Source organism: Macaca thibetana, chromosome 3 (genome assembly GCF_024542745.1).
Source record: "Macaca thibetana thibetana isolate TM-01 chromosome 3, ASM2454274v1, whole genome shotgun sequence".
Classification (NCBI taxonomy): domain Eukaryota; kingdom Metazoa; phylum Chordata; class Mammalia; order Primates; family Cercopithecidae; genus Macaca; species Macaca thibetana.
Genome location: NC_065580.1, coordinates 38,030,498 through 38,057,567, shown reverse-complemented (window position 1 = coordinate 38,057,567; position 27,070 = coordinate 38,030,498). Strand labels below are relative to the sequence as shown.

The 27,070-nt window shown below is 35.5% G+C and overlaps 1 protein-coding gene across 2 annotated transcripts in view; it reads left to right on the top strand.

Annotated features, from left to right (window-relative positions):
* Positions 1-20,516, top strand: part of ING3 (inhibitor of growth family member 3) — a 28,238-nt gene extending 7,722 nt beyond the window's left edge. Inside the window, exons 5-12 of one of the 2 annotated variants that reach the window (XM_050785087.1) lie at positions 9,698-9,794; positions 11,578-11,649; positions 12,687-12,806; positions 13,092-13,249; positions 14,159-14,352; positions 15,527-15,719; positions 18,061-18,099; positions 19,582-20,516. In XM_050785087.1, coding sequence (XP_050641044.1) covers positions 9,698-9,794; positions 11,578-11,649; positions 12,687-12,806; positions 13,092-13,249; positions 14,159-14,352; positions 15,527-15,719; positions 18,061-18,099; positions 19,582-19,698 — 990 coding nt within the window. In that variant the 3' untranslated portion in view covers positions 19,699-20,516. Of the gene's footprint in view, positions 1-9,697; positions 9,795-11,577; positions 11,650-12,686; positions 12,807-13,091; positions 13,250-14,158; positions 14,353-15,526; positions 15,720-18,060; positions 18,100-19,581 lie in introns of those variants that run through there. The other variant, XR_007724376.1, reaches the window with a different exon arrangement.
* The last annotated feature ends 6,554 nt before the right edge of the window (positions 20,517-27,070 follow it).

The following is a 27,070-nucleotide window of genomic DNA, read 5'->3' as shown; positions in this document are numbered from 1 at the left end:
CTCTGTTGAAATCATCTGATAGTCCCTAGCCATCTACTTCTTTGGCTTTTGTAAATACTAATCCACTTCAGTTGCCACAGACTGAACCTGATCATCACTTGGAACTGCCCCACCTCTGATACTTCTTGCATCTACATTTCATTTCTTCCTATTTTATCAGCCCTTTCCTGTTCAGTCAAGAGACTGGTTGAACTCTTGATCTCTTTTCTTATAGGTACCTTCCACATTGCTGCTGCCTTAGGGCATGTTTTTACTTGCTGCATTTTTGCTTCATCACTTATGCCTTTTCTTTTTAATCTTTAGCCTCTTTTCTTTCTATTGGCTTCTATACCACAGCATTTTAACATGCTCAGGTCTTCCTCATATTTAAAAAGAACCCAGACAATCTAATATAAATCCTGTCATGACCATGACTCTGCTTTAGCCAGTGTAGTCTGTAGTTTCTCATTCAGACTCTTGGACACTCCCTTACCTTTGATTTATTCCAAAATTTATGGCAATTGGGGTTCTATTTACCAACCCTCTAATTTCATTTCGTAAATTCTTTATTGCTAAATTCATCAGACAGCTTCAATTCTTTTTAGCTGACAGTATTGGTAAATTTAATGCTTATTGCTATTCATTTTGTCTTGCCATTCTTGATCATGTATTACCATGTGACTGCCTGCTCTGGATGCTCCCACCTTTGTGTCCTTCCTTAGTCTCCTTCTTGGATTCAGCCTATAATGATGGTGTTCCTCAGGGTTCTATCCTTGACCTACGTGGTTTCTTACTCTTCAAGTGGTTCTTACATGAAGGTGATTCTCTTCCCCTCTTCTACCTGCCAAGAGGGCCAGGAAGACCAAATTCCACACACTAAAGACCTGTTCTTTCAAATGCCAGTTTTATCCCCAACCTTTGCACACCACTCAAGTTGAGAAACACTCCTCTATTACCATTCCATGTGTTCTGTTAGTGTTAACAATTATACATTAATTATTCCTTAATTAATCCAAGCCCAAGCTGTTTCTTTTGAGTCTTTTAATCTTATCTGAATATTCCCAGACCCTAGAACTCAGTGTTTTGAAATTTAAAACTCAAAGCATCTCCTTTTTCTTTTCTAACTACCCTTTCCTGTCCCACCACCAACTTTTTGTTTCTAAATCTCAGATGGGGCACTGACCTTGTAGTCATTCAGATTAGGGCACTGAAAGTCACCCTATACTCCTTGTCACTAACTTCCTCACATTTAATCAATCACCATGTGTTGTTCATTTTACTTTATAAATACCTCTAATTGTCCTTTCTTCACCATTGCTGTAGTTCAAGTACTTAAAAAAGAAATGTAATTATAGATAATATATGTACATGTCCTAAGTGTACAATTGACATTTTGACAGACCAGTACCCCAATCAAGATATGGAACATTGTCTTTCACCCTAGAAAATTATCTTATGTCATTTTCTAGTGTCTGTCCCCTCAAGTACTCTTCGTCTCTCACCCAACTATAATAGCTTTTCTAAATGGTTTTTCTGCCTTTGATTTATCACTGTTTTCCTAAAATACACATTTAAGCGTGCTGTCTCCTTGTTAATTTTTTTTTCTTTTTTTGTTTTTTTTTCAAGGCAGAGCCTTGCTCTGTTAGCCAGGCTGGAGTGCACTGGCACAATCTCAGGTCACTGCAACCTCCGCCTCCCAGGCTCAAGCCTCCCAGGTGCTCGTACTACAGACACTTGCCGCTATGCCTGGCTAATTTTTGTATTTTTTGTAGAGATGAGGGCTTCCTATGTTGCCCTCAGGGTTGGTCTTGAACTCCTGGGCTCAAGTGGGAGGCTTTGGCCTCCCACAGTGCTGGGATCACAGGTGTGGGCCACTGCACCCAGCCTGAAATTCTTAAGCATTTTGCTACTGACTTGTTTGATCATGCCATGTAGAAAGTTCTTGATTTGGTTTCTGCCAGATCTCTAACTGCATCTCTTTGTTGTCCTCTGTCCCTCACCACCATCCATGTGCCCGACCGTGGTGAATATACTGTGTCTGCATGACTCTTCCTGACTGGGATGAGTTTCTTTTTCCTGTTTGCTTGGTAACCTTTTCCCTATCCTTCATAATCCTACACGTGCCTCTTTATTAACATAGTCTTGATAACCTTGATATTCATGTCATTTATATCTAGGAGAAGATATTTGACAGCTTATGACAGGAAAGGCATGTAAGAGTGGTATTTACAAATGCATTTATTTTTCCCTCATATAAAATACCTGTTGGAGGAGGCACACCAGGGTTTGTATGGCCACCCCAACGCAATCACTGTCCCAGGCTGCTTCTAATCTGTTCCACCATCCATTCTGGACAGGAAGAAGACTTGCAGTAGGGGATTACTCAGAAGGGTACATTTTGTAGTTTAGTCAGCTCTTTGAAGGAGTCTTCCTGAAAATCTTACTTACTGCCATCTTATTGGCTCCCTCTAGCTACATGATTACCCCAGATAGGTGAAGTTCTATCAGAAAGAAGGGGAGAATAGAAACTATGCAGCTAATTAGCAGTTTGTGCTTTACCCTGTCCTCAGACATATCAGCCTCCAAATCAGTCTTACTGAAGTGATGTTATTATTGATCAAATAACATTGTAATTATACATTTACCTTTGCTTTTGTGTTTGTCTTCCCTAGTATAAATGTCAGGAACTGTGTATTTTTATTTTAGTGTCTTCAGAACCTAACATAGCTGTTCTTCAGTAAATATTTGTTGAGCAAAAATCACCTGAATATGTTAATAGAGAAGAAAAAGCACTAACATGACCCCCAAGTTAGGAGTCTTGGTGAGAGAGTTTAATGCTGCTATTGTTGGTGGAGATGTGTTTTCGTTGGGAAGCAGTTTCTCCAGGGTACTAGAGTATGCTGAGATTGGTTCGGTTTTGATGGACAGACGAGGACAGACTGCAGTATACAATAGCTACTTCTTTTCAAGGCATGACTTCAAGAAGTAATATATAATTCAGGTGAAATTAGTTACCTTTGTAGCATCACTTTGAGAGACAAAACACCCAATCTTATGATCCTTTTCTTTGCTCCAATCTTTTTGGTTTCCCTCTTACTAAATTGCTCTCATAATTTTGTTACTGTCTTCAATTTGGATCGATTTCCTTTTCTGAAACATAAGTTCATTTTGAAAGTTCTTGTAAAACAGGATTTGCAGATGAGCATTCAGTAAAGGGAATATTTTTTGCAATAAAAACTTATAGTAATAAGTAATATGTATGTTTTGAGCATTTTAACTAAAAATATCTTCAACTTTATAATACTTTTTCCTTCCTAGTTTTAATTTGTTTGTTTTAAAAGAGCCCCCCTTTAATGAAAAAACAGATTTATTAAACAGTGAAGTAAATTTTACTATTCAAAGTAATGAAAATATTGGGCCTCCAGTTAACATATTCCCTAAAAAAATCATTTTTTTTTTTTTTGAGATGGAGTTTTGGCTTGCGCCCAGGCTGGAGTCCAATGGCGCAATCTCAGCTCACTACAACCTCCGCCTCTCGGGTTCAAGCAATTCTCTTCCCTCATTCTCCTGAGGAGCTAGGATTACAGGCGTACACCACCACTCCTAGCTAATTTTTGTATATTTAGTAGAGACAGGGTTTCACCATGTTGGTCAGGCTGGTCTCAAACTCCTGACCTCAGGTGATTCACCCACCTCGGCCTCCCAAAGCGCTGAGATTACAGGCGTGAGCCACCACACCCGGCCATTTTTTTTTTTTTTAATAAAATAAAAAATATTAGCTCTCCTGACCAAGGGGTCTGAGGGTAGGTGAGGTTTTTGGTCATTCTGTACCCTGAGAGCCTGACATAGTAGATTAAGTGAACAATGAAGAGAAAGACAAAGGTGTCCAAGGTAATCTAATCTAGTGTTTTCCAAACCTTAGTCATCTCTTTCATGCCTTCATGATTTTTACAATACCTGCATACTAAGTAAATTTTTAGATGAAATATGTTTAAGAGGAGAACTTACTAATTTGATACTACAAATATAAGTAAAATACTAACATCACTTATGAATACATAATTACCAAAATGTCAAAAACAATTATGTACCTTCCTGGAAAACTTGTGCTTTGTGTAGCACATATCAACACAGCGTCTTGTAATATTTGGGCACTTTATGCCTGAGGGAAAGAAATTTACATTATTACCCTTACATGTAATTAGAGTCAGATATAAGGGAATTACTGACTTGTTCAATTGGGAGGTCACTAAATGGAGTTACCCTGTCAAATTAGTTATTCTCCCTGAAATAACAATAGTAAACATCCAAATGTAAGTTGATAAATAATAGAAATGGCATTCCTATAAAATATAACATCTGAGAACTGAGACTACTAGTCTGCTTTAGAGGGGAGTGGATGGGACATAATGTAAATGTAAAACTACAGTAAATTCTGTTCTGAGATATTTTACCCAAAAAACAGTGATATACTTGTATTTGTACAACTTTATATAGTGGGAGAGTATGACGTGGAAGAGTATGACTTCCATTCATTCAGCAAGTGTTTATAGAGCTCCAGCTATGAGCAGTCACAGGTAGCAGGTGGGCAATAATGACACAGACAATGCTGAGGCAAAATGTTTTTTGTTTGTTTGTTTGTTTTTTGAGACAGAGTTTCACTCTTTTTGCCCAGGCTGGAGTGCAATGGCGCGATCTCAGCTCACCGCAACCTCCACCCCCCGGGTTCAAGTGATTCTCATGCCACAGCCAGTAGCTGGGATTACAGGCATGCACCACCACACCCAGCTAATTTTTGTGTTTTTAGTAGAGATGACATTTCACCATGTTGGCCAGGCTGTCTCGAACTCCTGACCTCAGGTGATCTGCCCACCTCAGCTTCCCAAAGTGCTGGGATTACAGGTGTGAGCCACCGCGCCCGGCCTGGCAAACTATTAAATAAAGACTATTTTAGATTTTGATAAGTACACAGGAGGAAATAAACATTGTGGAAAGGAGAGAGGAAGGGGGAGAAAGGGAGAGAAAAGTGAATAACTGGTGAAGGCTGTTAAGAATGTAGTCTAAGGAAATGACATTTGAGGTGGTACTTGGAAAATGAGAAAGAACCACCTGTTGGAAAAGCTAAGGGAATAATGTTTCAGGCACGTGATATACCAAGTGCAAAGTCTGGAGTGGAAAAGACTTGGCATGTTGAACCAAGAGAGAGGCCGGGGTGGTTGGTCTGTGGTCTGTAATGGGAAAGGAGCAGCGTGAAAGGAAGCAGGCAGGAACTAAGGTATGGGGGCCTTGCGAGCCAATCTAGGAGGAGAGTGATTCTTAGTCTAAAGCAGTGGGAAGCCAGTGAAGGACTTTAAACAGAGGCATGGAGTATAGACCTTAAAGGAGATTTTGTGTATGTATGCCTTTGCTTAAACATTATATTATAGGAATTTTAGACAAGCATGTATTACTTTTACAGAATTTATGGTACGTCACCATAGTATGTAATTGTGTTTGATTTTGTCCCTCAGTGTTTTATATGGCACTGCATTGCATTGTATCTTTTTCATTGAAATATTTTATTTACTTTTAAACCAGTAGTAAACTTTTTTTTTTTTCTATGACCATCACTGCACTGGTCACCTCATTTATTAAGGAATAAACCAAACTACGTATTATCAACAAATGAAGAAATTTGTTTTAGGGGTCCGGTAAAACTGACAGTTTATTTTAGTAGCCATTTTAGTGAAATTTGACTAACACACACAAAATCTATCCTGTTAAAATAATTTTCTTCCAGAAACCTGATACTCATAAATAGTCGTTAAACACTTATTTGTGTTTCTCAGCCAGATGTCACTGTCATAAGGATGTATTAGATTGCAATACCTAATAAAGTTGATTTATACATACCCTGATAAAATTTGAGCTTTTAGTTGATGCTTGAATGATTTTAGCAGTCTCTTGCAGTGCTCAATACCCTTGAACTTGCTTCTTTTTTTATATCCTGGCCTGTTCCTGAGATGATTATATTTCAGATGCACATTTTATCTATAAATTTGAGAGTTTTCATCTGATACTCTAATTAAGGAAATATATTATGTGAGTTTGACCTTTTGATTTCTGTCCTGTCTTTATTGTCTTTCAGGAAGATGATTAGACAAAGTTGTATGCTAAAGCCTCTCAAGTATTTGTTTCAGCATAACGATAGGTCACATTTTCATCTAGTTTAAATGTAATTTAGAGATATAAAGAATCATTTTCATGACCTATCATCTGAGAAATACTTTGCCATCATGGTTTCTTTTTCTTCCCCGATTTACCCTCTTACTCGCTATTACCAGACCCTTTCATGGATAGAAATTTAACTTACTGCTGTCAATTTCAACTTAGAATGGAACAGACTTGATTGCCTATTTCGAAAGGGCAAGCTAGAAATCTAAATTTTATAAATTGATTGTATTGGAAGCAGTAGATCATGTAGAGACTTTAAAAAAGCTGTATTTAGTTGTGTTTGGGTCCATTCGTGATACACTTTAAAATTTGAATATTGGAAAACCAGAGAATCAAGAAAGAAAGAGTCACAGATTACAGCTCTATGCAAATATAGGATGAAGGATTTGTTGTTTTTTTTGCGCAGAGGGGCCAAGTATGACTTAAATTTGCTGTGATCATGAGTATGTTAACAAGTAATGTTGCTAGAATATCCTTTGTCTTTAAAGAGGCTAGAAAAATTATAGGAGTTTAAACTTAAAGCTGTTATGATTTGGGGTTGTAGATATGATTTGGGGTTATAGGGCAGGGAAACTTTGTTTATAGCACTTGTTGACATTAACTGGGAAAAAAATGAATAATTAGACTCTGTGGTTAGCCCTGTCTTAGGAATCTGTGGCTAATGGAAAAATCTCTCAACTGGATCAGTACCCTCTTTACTATAGTAAATCAGTGTTATGAAAGCAGATGTTTGTGGAAGGGTGAGGTAACTTAGGTCCTTGCTTTGCTTGATGCCTATGGGGACAACATGGTGATCAGCTGTAAGAGGTGCTTTAACCGTTCAGAATCATGTAGGTTGAGGGAATGCACATGATGGATTTGAGGCAAGTTCGCAGCTCTTATTATTGCTGTTTAATATTGTTTAAATATCCTAGTGCTTTATAGCTTAAGTTAATTCTTGTGGTCAGTGGTACTTTCCAACTTCTAATTTGATTTAGTACAGCAGTGATAAATAGAAAAATAATTCTCATTGCCTAATAATTGTTTATAATAAAAATCAGTTCATAATCTCTTTTACATATGAGGAAGTGAGAATGACTGGAAGCCGTCTTTTAAAGCTGCCTACCACCAGTGGTTAAGGCTTTTCTGTCTTTGTTTATTTTAACTATGAAGTTGGTTTTTAGAGTTATTAACCCTTTAAGTTCTAGTGCCTTTTCTGAGCTATCTAGTATTGAAAGTCTCGTCATTATTTTTCACATTTTCATATGTAATGAACTTTATCAATATATTTAATAAAATGAAACAATCCTTAAATGCAGAGGTGAAGTGAGTTAGAGTAATGTATATGGTATGAAAAAGAAAAGTCTTTATCTCACCCTAACCCTACCCCCTCAACCTAACATTCTTGCTCACTGTGCTTTATATACATATTACACGCTACATCATACTTTGTTTTTCTCTAAGCATATTGTCTGTCTTTCTGTCTCGATACATTTTTTATTGTGATTCCTTTTTTCCCTCTATTTGAGTACAATCCATCTTTACTGTCTAACTAATTCATACCTCCTTTGTGTCTACCAGTGTTATTTTTTTATGTACAACTTTTGACTCTTTTTGAACTGTTGCTTATTTGTGACATCTAGACTATATTTTTATCCCTTATTATATTAAAAATCATATGTAAATCTTGATTTGTCAGCTAAATTCTAATTCCTATAAAGGCAACAATTCTCTTCCATTCTTCATATATCCTTCATTTAATCCAGCACCAAGCACATAATAGCTCAATATTTATTATTAGTATAATTGTAGGTACAAAAAGCAGTGGAGTGTTTTCATTGCATTAGCGGTCTTGGAACCTAAATATGAATATTTTTTCTGATTTCCCTTGAGATTAAATTTTGACAATGAAAGAGGTATGCTCAAATAACTGACGTCTGTGTTCGCACTATTATTGGAAGGGAGGTTCCATTAAAGGATGCTCAATTACCTGCAGATTCTTTGAATAGGAGCAAGGATCCATAATATGTGATGATACAGGTTTTTAAATATTCTAGAACTCTGAAAAGTAATGTGTGTGTAAAGGTAGAAGGAAAACTGGCTTTCAATTATTGAAAAATCACAAACCAACACCCTAATGATTGTTGTTAATATATAAAATACAAATAATAGGACAGTATTACTAGTTTTTATACTTGAGTTATATTATTCTGAAGAATGTTTTTCAAAAAATAAAAACAGTTGTTTTCTGCATGCAGAAAGTTCAGAGGTCAATGTCAGGTAAATGGCAAAGCACAGTTCATTACAAATAAAGTTAAATTTGGTTTCTGTAATGCATTAGCTGTATGACTTTGGCCATATTACTTAAGTAACCCCTCTGAGCCTTAATTTCTTCACCTATAAAGTAGAGACAGTAATAACCTCAAAAGATCAGCTTGAGGGTTAGAAAAGATAGGTCATCTGATGCGCCAAGCACATTACCTGCTCTTCGTAGGCATCTAACCCATGCACATTGTGTTTTGCTCCCTTTCTCTCCTTCTTCCTCATGTTAGTTATACATGGTTTAATTCTAAACCTTACTTACAATGTTGCCCTGATGCAGTATCATAGCACATTTTGATATCTGTAAGAAAGTTATTTCTAATTCTAGCAGTAATCCAATGGGAAACTAGACTTGGAAAAGGATGTTGTCAATAATGTGACATGAATATTTTTCAAAGAATTTGTGTGTTTTTTTGTTTCACTTCAAAGTAGTTTGAAAAAGTATTAAAAACTTTAATATTAAGCTTAAAAAATACATTAAGACTTTTTTGTTAGCTTGAGGCGTCATACAATTTTCTGAAGCTAGTCAAAAGATCTCTCAGTGACAAAATAAAATTTTGCCACATTAACTAGGGAAATTGTATTTTAAATAAAATAATTTTAACCAGGCCCTTTGAGGAATGGAGTTTTCTGACTAACAACCCCTTTTGTTTCACCTCTTCACATAAGTGTTTACAAGCATTATGATTCACTCTCATGCCTTAGAGAAATAAATGTATAGAATATAGGAACTTCTTTGTAGAGTGAGGATCTTTCATCATTCTAAATAATAGCTTTTATCGTGTGACAGTGACAGTGTGGATGATGGCCTTATAAGTAGGAGGAGATTAGGCTCTAAGTAATCACAGGGCGTATTATGAAAAGTGACCAGCCTCCACCATCCCCTCCTCCCATTCTCTAATCCCTAATCAGTTTTGCTTTAATTTTCATGTCCTTACTTCTGAAAATGGAGTATAGAACATTTCCTAACAAGTTGAGAGTCTGGGTCTTAGAACTTAAAATTTATTAAAGGAGACTTCGGAGATTATTTAGCCTAGCACCCTCATTTTATAGATTAAAAACCTCTGAGGCATAGGTTAATTGACTTGCTCAAGGATACTAAGCAGATTGACTAAAAGAAACAAAGATTTAGGTTTCCTCATTAAACTGACACTTTAACAGTGTCCCAAATTTTGGTGGTTATCTTTGATCTTCTTTGAAACAGGTAGATCGACACTTGAGAAAGCTGGATCAGGAACTGGCTAAGTTTAAAATGGAGCTGGAAGCTGATAATGCTGGAATTACAGAAATATTAGAGAGGCGTAAGTAAAATTTACAGTTTTCCATCAATATTGGACAGTACATGTGCAAATCACTGAGAAGACCTTGTCTCACAGAGGCTTTTGAAACCTGCCCTTCAGTGGATGGTGGCATCCAGGTCAGATAGCTTGGACCCTAGCAGTTGGAAATGTTTGGGTCATGGATACTGAGAGAGATAATATAGGATATCATCCACTCACTCTTTATGAAATAACATATTAAATAATTTTATATTCACATATATTAGTAAGTTGAGTGGTAAGAACAAATTTAAAGAAACGTAACCATCGGGACACAAATTAACCATCTTGCATTAAGTATGTTGACTTTACTCTGCCTCTTTATACACTTAAGCTTTGAGGAAGGTTGTTAGTTTCTTAAGAATTGTTTTATGGCTTTTCCTTAACTGCATATACTGAAAAAGATTCCATTGGTTTCATAACACTACCTCTTTTTCTTAAAGAAGTGTTTCCCTCTTTCCCTTATCAGCAAGAAACCATTTTAATATTTCTTTGCAAGGCTCTATTTGATCTCCTGCTATAACTTACCCCTGTCACTTCTTTGGTGTGTCTTCCCAAAAATGGAAGCGTGAGCACTGTTTCCTTGACTAATTTAGCATTTCCTCCAACCTAAATAGGTAATATACATAAAAGCAGTTAGTGTGGTACTTGGTATAGAGTAGGCACTCACTGGATGTTAATTGAACCAAGTTAGTATTATGGCTAATTTCTACTAGAATTTAATTAAAACTTTCAAACATATTTTTTCTTGATGCATTTCAACAGCAAGAATATATACCTGTTTCTACACACAGATGAAAGGTTTCTTTACAGTGCCAATCTATGTATCTCTCTATATAGTCACTAGAAGTCAGCTAGGGAAGCCAATCACAGATCTGTCTTGGTGTCTATAGTTGCATTTTTGTGTTCAAAAGTAGATGCATCACTTTAGATAATCATCTATTTATTTGTGATACTTTTCTTCTGGAGGAACCCTATATAAAGATAATAAGTATTTTGAGACAAAATTAAAAATTCTGTAGCTGCTTTGATTTTTAAAAAATGCTGATGATAGCTGTGAGTAATGATAATTCATGCCTATTCAGTACTGCAGGAAGGTTACTAAAGCATCCTCTCTAAGGACACAGACATATGAAACAAAATTGGATCAAGTTATAAAAACTGCTCCACCCTGTGCCCTGCCATAATTTCATCTCAAGGGATCAAAAATAAACCCAGAAAAATTTATTTAGAGGTGTTTTAAAGCTTGGTGTTACAAATTCTATTCCTCACTTTTTGCAAACAAATCCCTAACTTCTTTTAGGAAGTCTTTATTACCATAATGTCATTTTAATGATCAAATAATTTTTTTCATATAGTAATGTCCCCCATCACATAGAACTTTAGAATCTCCCATTAAAACATCTTCAAGTCAGTAAAACTAGATTGACTCTTACCAGTAATGAGATTACAATGTCCATTCATTCATTTATATGCCACCCACTGTGGTGAATTCCCTAATTAGACACGAGTATTCCTTGAGCCATATTGTACTTAAGGTAAATATTGGGAAAGGGATAACTTATTGTTTAGAGAGAGGATATACTCAGTGTGGGATGGACAGTGGTGATCCTCTAACATGTCTGGCTAAAATAATACAGGCATATGCATCAGAACTTGCTAGTCCTCTGCTGGGTAAGGGAACTCATTGCCTGTAGTTGAGTGACATGTGAAGTTCTGCGGTGACATTTAATGGTGGTGTATCTCTGTGCCTCTCTTCTTTTAGGATCTTTGGAATTAGACACTCCTTCACAGCCGGTGAACAATCACCATGCTCATTCACATACTCCAGTGGAAAGTAAGTTTGGTGTAGTGCAGCTAAGTTTTAAAAACAATGAAAAGCTTATTATATCATCTGTATGTTCTCTTTTTTTAACTCTATACAACCAATTGAGAAGTAAATCCCTTCTTTTTTTTTTTTTATTGCAAGTACTGGCAGACTTATCTTTTTCCTTGAGGAGAGCATAGGTGATTCGGAAATGAGTATTCTGTTTTCTCTTAAATGTGTAGAGGGAGAATGTATAGTACTAATAGCATATATTCCCTTCATATACATACCTGATTCTCCTTAGGGAGCTAAGCATATATTCTAATAACATGTATTCCCTTCATACTCATACCTGATTCTCCTTAGGGAGCTAAGCATATATTCTAATAACATATATTCCCTTCATACACATACCTGATTCTCCTTAGGGAGCTAAGCGTATATTGTAATAACATATATTCCCTTCATACACATACCTGATTCTCCTTAGGGAACTTTTCAACTGAGAATTCTCCTTAGGGAACTTTTCAACTGAGCCAAACAATAAACTATTTTGTAATAGGCCCTTTGTCTTTTTTATCCTTGCTTCTCCAGTGCTTAACCTAATGTTTGGCGTATAATTAAGTCTGAATGGTTGGTAAGTCAGTGAGTGGATGAATTGTTAGTCAGATGACTGCTGGCTAGTTGATACAGTCAAAAAATGACTGTATCAGTGCTTCTTTTGACACATCAATTTGGTGGGAAAAGATAGTTGACTGAACACTATTCTAAGTGGTAGATGATGTTTTGAAAACAAAGTTTCCCTCACATTGTATGTGAGCCCATGGTGTATCTTGAGTTATCTTTAGTACTTCGCTACTGAAGTTTTTTAAATGGTGGAGAAGTCTACTCTTAATAAACATGTGACACAGAGTTCTACTTGTCCTGGCTTCTGAGGAAGCATCATGTTCTGTATTTTATGAGGAACCCAGATCATACTGTTTCACATTATAGCTGGATATAAGTATTATGCCTTGTCCATAGTTCTCTAAAATTTAAAAACACGTGAATTCTTTATTTATATTTAGAAAGGAAATATAATCCAACTTCTCACCATACGACAACAGATCATATTCCTGAAAAGAAGTTTAAATCTGAAGCTCTTCTATCCACCCTTACGTCAGATGCCTCTAAGGAAAATACACTAGGTAAGTTAATTTTCTTAAATACGATTGCTTTGTTTGTTTGTGTTGGAATAAGGGGAAATAAAATCTTTCAGGATTAATGAATCATACAGTTTCTCTACCTGGTTAAAGTATACATATTGAGAAAGAAGAAAAAGGAAAACCAGATACATTATTCAGTTGACTTAATGTACAAGTGACATGACAAATTTTAATAATTTTATGTCTGTGTTGGGAAATAATGTAATTTAGATTCACTGATATTATGTTCTCTGCAACTATTTTTATTTCTTTTTTACATCTACACAGGTTGTCGAAATAATAATTCCACAGCCTCTTCTAACAATGCCTACAATGTGAATTCCTCCCAACCTCTGGGATCCTATAACATTGGCTCGTTATCTACAGGAACTGGTGCAGGGGCAATTACCATGGCAGCTGCTCAAGCAGTTCAGGCAACAGCTCAGGTAAAAAGTAAAGGGTTTAGAGACAAAATGTTACATTTTGTCGGAATCATTGGAAACCTAATAGAAATAACTGGATGTGAACAAATAGTTTTCTAACATTGTATAGTTTCATTTTTAAGTCATGGGTTCATGGTATCTGAAATTTTATTTAATGAAATAATACAGAGGAATTACCTGATTGATAATGAAAACTAAAAAATAGGTTTATCATGCAGATTATATGCAGACCCTTCTCACAATAACTGCTCATGTTGCCCGTGTTCTTGACTGCTGTCCACAGCACGTGCTAGCATAGTTCTTTGTTCCTTCTGCCAGTTCCACGGCTTCCTATGTAGCCTTGGACTTAGGTCATCTTGAGTTTGTTCACTTCTGTATAGTTTGTCTGTATTCCAAGTTAAGAAGTCGCCCATCACATAGTTTATATTCTAACTGTAAAATCTTATTTTAAATCTTTTCGTAAAAAAGGTTAGGCCGGGCTCAGTGACTCACACTTGTAATCCCAGCTCTTTGGGAGGCCGAGGCAGGTGGATCACTTGAGGTCAGGAGTTCAAAACTAGCCTGGTCAACATGGTAAAACCCCATCTCTACTAAAAATACAAAAAAATTAGCTGGGTGGATGGTGGGTGCCTGTAATCCCAGCTACTCGGGAGGCTATGCAGGAGAATTGCTTGAACCTGAGAGGTGGAGGTTGCAGTGAGCCAAAATCATACCACTAGACTCCAGCCTAAGTGACAGATTGAAACTCCACCTCAAAAAAAAAAAACACTTAAAGGCCAGCGATGAAAATAATAGTTTAAACAATATAAATTAATATTTGATAAACCAAAATAAAACTATAATTTGTAACACTTGAAAAAGAAAATCTACATATTTACATATATTGATGCTGTCAATGAATGTCTATTTAAGATGAAGGAGGGACGAAGAACATCAAGTTTAAAAGCCAGTTATGAAGCATTTAAGAATAATGACTTTCAGCTGGGAAAAGAATTTTCAATGGCCAGGGAAACAGTTGGCTATTCATCATCTTCGGCACTTATGACAACATTAACACAGAATGCCAGTTCATCAGCAGCGGACTCACGGAGTGGTCGAAAGAGCAAGTAAGTTTTATTGGTACAGTAGCCCTACCCCTTTACTGGGCGCTTGGTCTGCTTGATACCTCAGCCAAGCCTCTCCGTGTTAAAGGCAGAATATAACGGCTTAAAATGAACCTTGCAGAGGTGGGGAGACATGCAGTTTTCATTTTATAGTGCCATACTTTGAAGGGGTCAAGTCTTTAAAAAGTATTAGAGTTGTTTTTAAGTTTTCTAGAGTCTTAAATTGAGTCTGTTAATAGATGACTTCCATTTATCTTCTTTTATTCATTAAGATAAATCATTTTATGGAACTACTTTTCATTTATTACCCTTTATTTTGCCATGTATGTCAAGGTAAATTAATGCAAAGCAAATTATATCCTGGTGATTTTTTTTTTTTTTAAACAAGATTGTTCATTTTGATGAAGAGTAAGCAAAGCATCTTAATTCTTAGTCTTGGGCCCCAAAAATGAATGGTATGAAAATATCCCTAGATTTTGTATATGAGACTTGGGATCATTTTATAAGCTTTGAATATGAAAACTTAATAGCATTTATCACTGTCAATCCCAGGTAACTGAATATCCTGGATGTTTACACATAATGAAAGTTCAAATGCTAGGCCAAAATAATTAGTTACCTAGTAGTTATATTTTCTGTATTTTTAAATATGTTATATTTTTTGTGAATTAATCCCTAAAAGAATGATCAATATGAAATAACCACGACAGAAATGTCAAACATCTTAAAAATTAATTCATCTTAATGGTGCAAGTTTAATATAATTTCTTATGATAAAGTTCTATACTTGTAGAATTAAAATAGCATATGGCTTAGCAATAAATTACTTGTGAATTTTCAGTCCTGGTTCCCTGCCATACTCGTGGTAGGTATTCACCCAACAATTGATGGTTATAACCACTTTTATCACATGGTTTTGTGTATATGTGCTTTAGCTTTTGATGAAGAGTATTCAGTTTACTTAAAAATACAAATAATGTCTCTGTAAAGTAGCCAAAATTTATATTAATTCTTCACAGTACTACCTATAATTTAAGTCATTGGTAAATCCAGATTACTTTAGCTTAGACTTTAATTTATACATTTGATGTCATTTCATTTTATACTATTTATTAAGGAGTTATTCTCTGGTAACTTCTGGATGGTGAGCAAATAAAACTTATACTATTTTTTTCAGAAACAACAACAAGTCTTCAAGCCAACAGTCATCATCTTCCTCCTCCTCTTCTTCTTTATCATCGTGTTCTTCATCATCAACTGTTGTACAAGAAATCTCTCAACAAACAACTGTAGTGCCAGAATCTGATTCAAACAGTCAGGTTGATTGGACTTACGACCCAAATGAACCTCGATACTGCATCTGTAATCAGGTAAAAGTCTGGTATATGTCTATAAAAGTATAATCTGAATAAACTGGAAGAAAGAGAACTATTTCATTTTTAAGCATTTTTAAAAACTCACTAAAATACCCCTGCTTTGTTTGTATACTTTTCTCTCCCTTCTTACAAAAGTGACATTTGCTGTAAATACTGAGTATAAAGAAAAATGTTACCCATAATCCTAACCCTCAGATACAACCTGTAACTAAACATTTTTGATGTACCACTACCATATACCTCACGTGCACATTGGCTGCCTTAATAAAATTGAACAGACTGGGTAGCTTAAACAACAGAAAATTATTTTCTCACAGGTATGAAGGCTGGGAAGTCCAAGATCAAGGTGTCCACTGACTCAGTTCTGGAGGAGGGCTCTCTTCCTAGATGCAGACTGCTGCCTTCTCACTGGGTCCTTACATGATAATGAGGGAGAAAAAGAATGCTGTGGTGTCTCTTCTTGTAAGGGCACCAGCCTTTTCAGAGTAGGACCCCACTCTATGACTTCGTTTAACCTTTACCACCTCCTCATAGGCCCTGTGTCCAATTGCAGTCACGTTGGGGGTTAGGGCTTCAACATATGAATTTTGAGACGTAAGCATGCATTTCATAACACATATATATGCAGATAATGCACACACGTGTGTGTATGTAAGTTTGTCAGTAGGAACCACAGTGTATACCTTCTTGATGCTGGCTTTTTTCTCTAAATCAGGTATTTAGAGAAATTTTTCTTTAAAATCATGTTTGTAATCTTCACATAGTTATCTCTTATACCATCCACTATAGTTTTTTTAACCAATTCCTAGCTATAGATTATTTTAGTGGTTTTAATTTGTTTGAAATTAGGGATAATATTACGATAGGCATTTTTTAAATGGAATCCATTTTGTACATCTGATTTTTTGGATAATCTTTTAGCAATAAAATTAGGCATAAATATTTGACAGACTACCAAAATATATTTTCTAGAAATGTATTACCAAAAACTAATGAACATACCTGTTTACTAAATGCTGTCCAACAACTGGATATTATTTTCTTTTAAAACCTAAGCACCAATTTGATAGCTTTATGTCACAGTTGTTTTAAATACACTAATATTAAAGTTGGACATCTTTTGACCATTTTTGTTTTTCACGTTATGAATTGACATCTAATAGTATTGGCTGATTTTTCTATTGTTTTTATTATGTACTTTAAATATTTGCTTGATTTAGTTATTTTTAATAATTCTAAAATTTTGATTTTTTGTAGTTATGACTGTTAATCTTTTTTTTTATGAAGCAAGCCATGGATTATATACTTAGAAGGGCTTTCTCTTTGGCTCTTCTTTCCATAAAAATTTGTCTTGTATAATATTTTCTCCTAGTTTTTATGTGATTTTGTCTAGTTCTTTGCATGCTTCAGTTTCTTCACATTTAAGTCTTAGTCTATCAGCAGATTATTTTGTCTAACAGTGTGAGTTACCATTCCGATTTTTAAAAATTTTAACAATTTGTTAGCTGTTCTACTATCACCTGATAAACATTTTTCAGCACAAATGGTTAAGGAAAGCATATCCTGTATTCTCACAACAAAAGTAGATTACTTGCAAAAGAACAAAATCAGACTGAACCTAGAGTTTTCCTCTGTAACACTGAAAAACTAGAAAGTGATGAAATATTTCTGTAGAGCTTTTAGGGAAAGATTAAGAGCCCCCAAAAAACTTGATATTCAAAGAAGTTATTTCTATGCATAGGACCATGTAAATATATTTTCACTCATGCAGAGAATCAGAAGGTATGCCATCTAGTTAATCCTGTCTGAAAAATTATTCAGTCCACTGAGAACTTCAGTGAACTCAACAATTAGCAAGTTACACCCTAAAGTGCTGGTGATGAACAGCAAAAGCAAAATGAGAAAGGACATAAAATAGAGAAGTTTAGAAGTTTCAAGGAAGTGGACTATTAATTGCAAAAATACAGATGACCTAATGTGACCCAAGAAGTAAAAACTTTCAGTAAGTAAATAATCAAGGAAGAAACTGAAAATTTTTACAATAAGAACTACCCAGAAAGATGACTCCTTCATCCGGGTGATTTATATGGCAAGTTCTTCCAGACTTCTGAAGGGCAGATAATTCTTGTGCATTTCTTCCCACCCTTGCCCCATGCTGCCATGAGTATTGCCCCATGAGTATTTCAGGAAAAAACTAATTATACCTTGATTCTCAGTGTGATTGTATATTCAGTGTATTTCCCTCTATTTTCCAGCAGTATCATAAACAGTTAATTGGGATTTAGGTGTTTGTTACATAGTCATAATAAAGATATTTCAATTTTTTTTTAACTAGGTATCTTATGGTGAGATGGTGGGATGTGATAACCAAGATGTAAGTATTAAATTTTTCTATTTAGGAATGAAAAAAATCACAGGTTGTCATTACTTGAATATTTGTCTTATTTGCTGTATGGCTTGGTCTAAGAAAACAGGTTTGCAGGTATATTAATTATGTTATGCTAATGCTAGAATATTCCTCTTCAAAATAGGGTAATGTCCCTTAATGTGTTCCCTATTTTAATTTTTAAAGCTAATTTTATGGTTTTCTGTGCAGATGGTTTGTCTCAGAAGTGTTATGTTGTATGAAAATTATAAATATCCTCCTTTCCCTTTGCTAAAAAATACTGTGTTTACTAGAATCCGGTTCATTTATCACATTGAAGAAATGGAATTTTAAAACAATTCATTCTTTCAGGCTGCACCATGCTAAAGTGAAGGGTGGGATAATTGAGGATCTAATGTGAGATTATCTTCCTCTCATGAGTATATTTTTTACTGTACTGTGCAGGTGTCAGCTGATAAGAGCCACCTCTGATCTAAAAAGTAAAGGAAATTTGAAAGGAAGGAATTCCTGGTTTTTAGGAGACTTAATTTTAGTTAGAGATATGTATTTTTATTCAATACTGAGAATATTGTTGTCTAGTAATTTTGACTCCCTCCTTATTTAGTAGTGACAGGATCCTAAGATTAACAAGAGTTTTAAATTTGTAAAACAATCTGAAGATTGAGGGGGTTGGCTAGGTGCATTAAAATGTGTACTTTTCCTAGACCTGATAGGGTCACAGCAACATGCTCACGTAGATGGGGACAGACCCTCCTTCTATTTCCCTATGTAGAATCCCTTGTAGGCTGTTTGTGGTTATTGCAAAAACAGTATTGCCCAACCATTTCAAGAATATCACTGTAAACTCTTCTGGCACAGTTAGTGAAAATGATGAATGAGATTTCTGTGAGTACCAGCATCATGCTTCTCTGATTCTTCTTATTCCCAGTTGTGCTCTTTAGAGTGCTAAGACTTTCCTTGAAAGAGTTTTCTGCTTAATATGTTTCAGAGAGGAATACTTTTTCTCTACATTTCTAGGAATAGAAACACCCAGGTAGAAAATCCAGGGAGTAAGACATAAATTAATGTCTTTAATTACAATCAGCTTATTCTGCTTTATGAGACAGCAAATAAGGCTATTACATAAAATCTTAAGATATATTTACCTTCTACATAGAAGACTCATCTCACTTCTTTTTGCCCTTTAAAGTTGAAAATTAGTGAATTTTCATTCATTAGGATGATGGGACTAGATTACATGGACCTCAGGATTCTTGAAGATGCGTAATTTTTTGTGCCTTCATTTCCTTATTCCTGAAGCTTGTCGTTTAGTCTAAATGATGTCTAAATAATCTAGATCTAAGAATTCTGATGTTACACATCCAATTATTGTTAAATTAAATAGATTATTCAGTCTCCTGAGCATATTTTAATATACTCTCTTGCCTTCAGAAGTACTGATAACTTGTTTTTTTGCAATTTTGCCTCTAGTGCCCTATAGAATGGTTCCATTATGGCTGCGTTGGATTGACAGAGGCACCAAAAGGCAAATGGTACTGTCCACAGTGCACTGCTGCAATGAAGAGAAGAGGCAGCAGACACAAATAAAGGTGGTTCTTTTGTTTGAGGAAGAAATAAACTTCAGCTGAACATTTTATATAGGACTTTAAAAAGAAGAGAAGAGAAAGAGGAAACAATGCATTTCCAGGCAACCACTTAAAGGATTTACATAGACAATCCTATAAGATCTTGAACTTGAATTTTATGGGTTGTATTTTAATAATGTAAGTAAATTATTTATGCACTCCTGGTGTGCTATGAATATTATTCCAGTTAGCCTTGGATTATTTCAGTGGCCAACATATGCAGACATTTGTACTCCTCAACCATTTTCTCAAAGTAATGGGCATTCTATGATTTAGACTTCAAGGAATTCCAATGATGAAGATTTTAAGGAAAATATTTTATATTCAACAGGTATATTCTGCTGCATGTACTGTACTCCAGAGCTGTTATGTAACACTGTATATAAATGGTTGCAAAAAAAACAAAAAAATAAGTCAGTGCTTCTAAAAAGAATTTAAGATAATGGTTTTTAAAATGCCTTTATAATAAGCTTTGTTTCTTTGTGAAACTAATTCAGCAGGCTGAAGGAAATGGTTCATGTGATAAAGTGGGCTGGTATCCTCTAGAGTACCTGGGTACATAAACAGAAACTCCTGTAGGTGAAAAGTAATTTGTGCCATTAGTCTTTCTATGTTTCTGCATCCAGATAGAGTGCAGTTCATGAGGGAGGGGGCGGGGGACTGAAGGGGCAAGGGCGTTAAAGTGATACATTTTTATACCAAATGTGTTTATTTTTTTGTGCAAGTAATCCTTAAAATTGCAATTGTATTAGGTGTTAAAATAAAGTTTTTAAAAAATTACTTGTATTTATACTTTACATACTTAACAATGAAAATTTCTGAATTCCAATTAACTCTCAACTTTCATAATCTAAAAAGAATCAGAGGCCCAGGACACAGAATACTGTGTAATCTGTGATGTCTTTAATAATGTTTAGAATTTGTGATATGAGAATACAGGAAAGATATTTTTAATGTAAATTTGAAATGCCAATGTATTTTTTTTTTAGCACATCTTCTGGCTTTTCCTTCAGTCTAAAAGACATGAAAGAAGTGTAAGTACAGCAGTTAAAATGAAAATAATGGTTATGGGTGTTTTGACTAGAGGCAATGTATCCAAATAGAGTGAAGAGACCCCCCCTGGTTGGGAGCTTCAAATTCAGCTATTTTCGATTCTGCCACTTACTGATACAACAGTTAATTCAAATTTTGTGTTGCTCTGGGCCTTATTGCACCAGGGTGATGCTGGCTACAGAATAGGTCTTATTCTATAGGTGCTATTTAAATTATAAATTTGCATAGTGGAGGTTTTATTTAAAGTATAATATCGAGTCTGGTCTATAGAAAAATCCTTAACTTTTAAGATACTTAATACATCATATATCTTTTATATTGAAACGTACGGGGTCCATCAGATTTCTGCTTTAATTAAACCACTTACGAGCTTCTTAGAACTTATTCAGATAACAGTGTAAAATCTATGCAGTGCTACCCAAAGGGTGTGAGGTAGATAGGGGATTTCAAAGGTCTCTTCCACCTTTGAGATCCCATGATTCTGAGCTGCCACAGTCTGATTATACAACTCTGCCAGCCCCCTAAACAAGTTAGGTTCATTTGTGGGTACTCATGATTTCATAATATCGTGATTATCACCATTTCATGATACTCAATATTTTGAGATTTTATAACCCTTTAAGAAGTGATAAATAATGTAGTATTCAATTCGTTTATCAACGTATATTGCCTGGAAATACTCACATGTATCATTTACATCCTCTATATATTGTGACTGTTCCAACCTCATTCATTTTATAGAATTGGTCAAAAGAAAAAGCCTTATGCACAGCCTTATTTGAAAAGAAAGTTCTTTGTCTGAATCAGGAACATCCTGTTTTCCAGCTGCTACATCCCCTTTCAGTGTGTGAATTCCACTCCTTACCAAATCACTTAGAAAACACTTTGACAAGTTTTAAACTTAAACACTGAATATTTTATGAAGCATGCATAAAGAAAGAAACCAAAATTTGGTGCAGGTATTTAGTCATGGGTAGAACCTGTTAATATCTGAATCATATATAATGGGCCCAAACATGGAACTACCTCATCGCCCCCCCAAAAATGTGGCCAACTGTTAATATTCTTTGTGACATTTACACCAAGCAGCAAAGTAAGTATTTCTGGTATTATAAAGTAAACATTCAAATTCTCTGTTGTACAAAACTCATGTAACAGTTGGTGGGACAAAATATCCAAATGTGGGTTCAGAGTTCATAGGTGGTGAAAACTGAGGCCTTACTGCTGTGGAGTGTATATCAAAATGTTCGTGGTGACACATTTGAAGCAATAAATGGCTTAATTAAATGCCAAAATGAGGCTGAGTGTTTGATCAGCATACAATCATTCTTTTCTAGGGCAGTTTATATTTTTTTGCTCTCTTCTCCTTTAAAGCAAATTCCACGTTTTAGGTTTTTAACCATTTTAAGTTTGTGCAATGTTAGTGCCCTTTGTCCTTAGACTTTAGAAATGGTCTTATTGACCTAATTAATTATTTTAATCTTGTGCAAATAAATGTCTAACAAACTTGGGTTATAAAGGGGTAAGATACTCTTTAATGAGTAGACGTTGCAGTGGTTTCCCCCTCAGCTCGCACAGATAAAAATACATTTAGTTTTTAGCAGATGGGTTTTAAGAGAAAAAAAGACCCTCAACAATATTATTTAACTTTACAAATATTAAGCACCTAGATGCTGAGAATATACATACGAAGGTATTATATGTGTGTGGGGGGAGTTGGTGGGGGCAGACATGTTAAATGTGATATCTTGATAAATGCTATAATGAATATACAAAGCACTGGGAGAACACTGGGAGGCAGGGAAATTGATTACTGAAGTAATCAAGAAGACTTAACAAAGCAGCTAGCATTTGAACTGAGTCCTAAAGACAGATGTAGTAGAGATGGCGTTCAAGGCAGAAGAGACTCTTCAAGGCCACATGCATTCTGGAACTTAAGGCAGTCTGGAAAGAGTGGCCATGAGGCAGGTAGGCAGTGTCAGGGAAAGAAGCCAAAAGACAGCAAGAGTCTATTCATGAAGAGCCGGAGTTGTTTGTCATAGGAGTCTAGGGTAACATTTATGTATTGTTGTTTAACTATAGTTATGATTATTTTAACAGTTCAATGAAATCACTGATTTAAGTATGTTCCCTTATTAAGATTATAAAGTAGGGATGACTTAAAATTAATTAGTCTGTAACTTGGAAAATGTTAAATTTAGGTGGATCTTTCCCTTGATTTTTGAAAGACAAATTAAAATTGCTAGTCAAGATTTTTAGATTTCCTTATTTTTATTATTTAGATAATAAAATCAAAACTGCTCAACCGGTTTATAGTTTCTGATCCAGGATCTTAATATTCATGATCTGATTCTGCTACAGAGAAATAAAGTTTAAAGTGATTTAAAGATGAACTAACTTCAGATTTCTGGGTTTTTTGAGTGAGGGTCTCACTCTGTCACCAAGGTTGGAGCACAGTGACACAATTATAGCTCACTGCTGCCTCTGCCTCCTGGGCTCAAGCGATCCTCCTGCCTCAGCCTCCCAAGTAGCTGCGAGGACAGGCTTGCACCACCAACGCCTGGCTAATTTTTATATTTTTTGTAGAGACGGGTTCTCAGTTGCCCAGGCTAGTCTTGAACTCCTGGCCTTAAGTGTGTGTGCCCAGGCTAGTCTTGAACTCCTGGCCTTAACTAGCTGTTTTTTGGCTTTTTATTGTTGTTGTTTGTTGGTTGGTTGGTTTTTGAGGTGGAGTCTCGCTCTGTTGCCCAGGCTGGAGTGCAGTGGCATGATCCTGGCTCACTGCAACCTCCGCCTCCCAGGGTCAAACAATTCTCCTGCCTCAGTCTCTTGAGTGTCTGGGATTACAGGCATGTGCCACCATGCCCAGCTAATTTTTGTATTTTTAGTAGAGACAAGGTTTCACCATGCTGGCCAGGCTGGTCTTGAACTCCTGACCTTGTGATCTGCCCGCCTTGGCCTCTCAAAGTGCTGGGATTACAGGTGTGAGCCACTGTGCCTAGCCAGCTGTTTCTGTTTCAAGCAGTAAGTCACTTACACCTTCTAAGTCTGTGTTTTAACTAATAGATTGTTAGATGCCTATGCGTTATTAAAATATTCATTTGAAAGCAATTTAATAATTTCTTAATAAACTCTCCAGAGCCGTATAGTTCAGTTTTTAGTTAATCAGGTACCACTTTTAACTTTCTTCACTGTTAAAGGAAATTACAGAGGAAAACATTATAATCATTTATCTTTCTGCTGCTTATTAAAAGTTGAAGATTTGATGGCACTTATTGCCAGTGTGGGATGTGAGAGTGTGGCTGTGTGTGTCTGTTGATGTGTGGTTTATTCACTTTCTCCACCTCTACCTGCCTACGTTAATTAATACGAATAGCTCTCCTGAGGAAGGTATATACTAGTATGCTGCTAGTCTTTGAGGACGGACTAATTGAAAACATTTACAGGTTTCATATCAGTTGTAGGAAAAATTAGTGGTCATATGTTAATTATTTTTTTGAGTTTTTGTTGCTTTATTCTTTTTTATATATATACTTTAAGTTCTAGGGTACATGTGTACAACGTGCAGGTTTGTTGCATAGGTATACGTGTGCCATGATCGTGTGCTGCACCCATTAACTCGTCATTTACATCAGGTATATCTCCTAATGCTATCCCTCCCCTCTATCCCCACCCCACAACAGGCCCCGGTGTGTGTCGTTCCCTTTCCTATGTCCAAGTGTCCTCGTTCAGTTCCCACCTATGAGTGAGAACATGCGGTGTTTGGTTTTTCATCCTTGCGATAGTTTGCTGAGAATACTGGTTGCATTGTTAAATCTGCTCCAGTACGGGAACCCTCCATTCTGATACGTTAAAATAAGAACAATTGTAACAGGTGTCAGGTTACTTTAAAAAGCTGTGTAAGTCAAATGTAATGCCCCATACATTTGAGTCGAGCATAAATATGAGGCAATCCATTAGAATGATTTCACTAATATTATAACTAGTTTTAATATTTAAACTATTTGGTCTTAATAAAACTAATTATAATATTAGTAAAATCATTCTAATGGATTGCCTTATATTTATGCTCAGGTAAATATGAGGTATTAGTAAAATCTAATTCTAATGGGATATGACCTCTCTGGTATATATCCCATTAGAGTTTATCAAAGTTGACGATTATATCCTTGAAATATTTGTGTATTTATCTTAATATGGTCATTCATTTTTTTTCTTGAATGCTTTGAGGAACTGGCTGTAAAGATAATTTTTGTGGGTTTCCCAAATGTGCCAAAACACATTTTCACTTTACCAGTGGTCACGGTGCATAAATGTTTTTAAAAGAGTGATCTGTTGAAAAAAAGAAAAAAAAAAGGTTATATATTGTTAGAGATCATATGGTTTAGATTAGATATAGAAGTAACCTTTTGACTTATGTGGTGGAATGTGACCAAAGGGCTATACTCAGTCAAAGAATATTTCCTTCTTACCCAGCCAGATTAGCTACATGAATGCCAGCATTCATTGAAATGATGAGACAAAACCTTCCTCTCTCCCATCCACATCACACACATCAATTTTCAGATAATCAAATGACACTTACATAAAAGTTTTAAAATACCTTTTATTTTCTGAAAATGGAAATGACTGTTTGAATTGTGATTACATTGAAAAAAGAAAGCAAGAAAAGGGAAAAGAAAACAAGCTAAATTATGTGGTTATTTTGAGACATTTAAAAAAATGTATACAGTTTCCAAAGAATCTTGTTTTGCAGGTTTACAGAGAAGACACATGAGATTCTTCATGGAGAACGTTGTTTGAGCTGTCATACAACAAATGAAAGTTAAATGTTTTATATATTATTGAACTGATTCAAACAGAAATTCTGGTTCCATACCAAGGTATAAATTTATGTCCTGAAGAAAGTAATGAAAAAAAATAGTATAATTCATTGCGTTAAATATTTACCCAATGAAATGTTGACCTCACCCCTCCCACCCGCCCTCATTTTACATGTGTGCTCACTAATTGAAGTCATTCTACCTGTCTCTCTTTTAGAATGTGTGTATACATATATACAGATATATTTCTATATCTGTATATATAATCTTTTAGAGGATACAAACTTCAAAGACAAATTTGAGAGGCTTAAAGGAAATTATATGCCCAAAGTTACATTTGTTTGGGGAAAGCATTATAATTACACATTCGGGAAATGGCTAAAATTCTAAGGAAGTTAATCATGTCATTGCCATAAGTTACTATTGTAACTTAAGTAACAGACAAATTTCAGGCAGCCATATGTAAAAAAATGTGCAACAACTATTTGTTCAGTTAATTTTGAGTTTCTTCACCTTAGCACTTTAAATAAATTCTTATTTTTATAGGTTTTGGTGGTACACATGCAGTTTTGTTACATGACTCTATTGCATAGTGGTGAAGTCTGGGCTTTTAGTGTATCTGTTGCACAAATAGTGAACATTGTACCCAATAGGTAATTTTTCAACCCTCAGTACTCCTCCACGCCACCCTCCTTTTGGACTCTCCAATATCTGTTATTCCACTCTGTCTGTCTGTCCATGGTGTAGCCATTGTTTAGCTCCTACTTATAAGTAGAGAACATGTGGTATTTGATGTCTTATTTCACTTAGGAAAATGCCCTCCAGTTCCATTCATATTTCAGAATGAAATAAATGTACAAAAGACATTTATTTCATTCTTTTTTTATGGCTGAATAGTACTCCTATGGTGTGTGTGTGTGTGTGTGTGTGTGTGTGTGTGTGTATTACATTTTTTAAATCCGATCCACAGTTGATGGACATTTAGATTGATTCCATATCTTTGCTATTGTGACTAGTGTTGCAATAAACATATGAGTACAGGTATCTTTTTGACTAATTGTGTCTCCTGTCCAATCAATCAGGCCTGATGGCCTGACCCTGTTTAACTTTCTGAGATCAGATGAGATCAGGTGTGTTCAGGGTGGTGTGACTGTTAGATTGATATAATGATGCCTTTTCCTTTGGGAAGATACCCATTATGGGATTGCTGGATCCAATGGTAGTTCTGTTTTTAGTTCTTTGAGAAATATCCATAGGGTTTTTCATGGAGGTTGTATTAATTTACTTTCCCACCAGCAGTGTATAGTTTTCCCTGTTCTGTCTGCATCTTCACCAACATCTTTTGTTTTTCTATTTTTTGTTTTGTTGTTGTTTTGTCTTAGAATCTCCCTCTGATGCTCAGGCTGTAGTGGATCTCAGCTCACTACAACCTTCGCCTCCTGGGTTTAAGCAATTCTC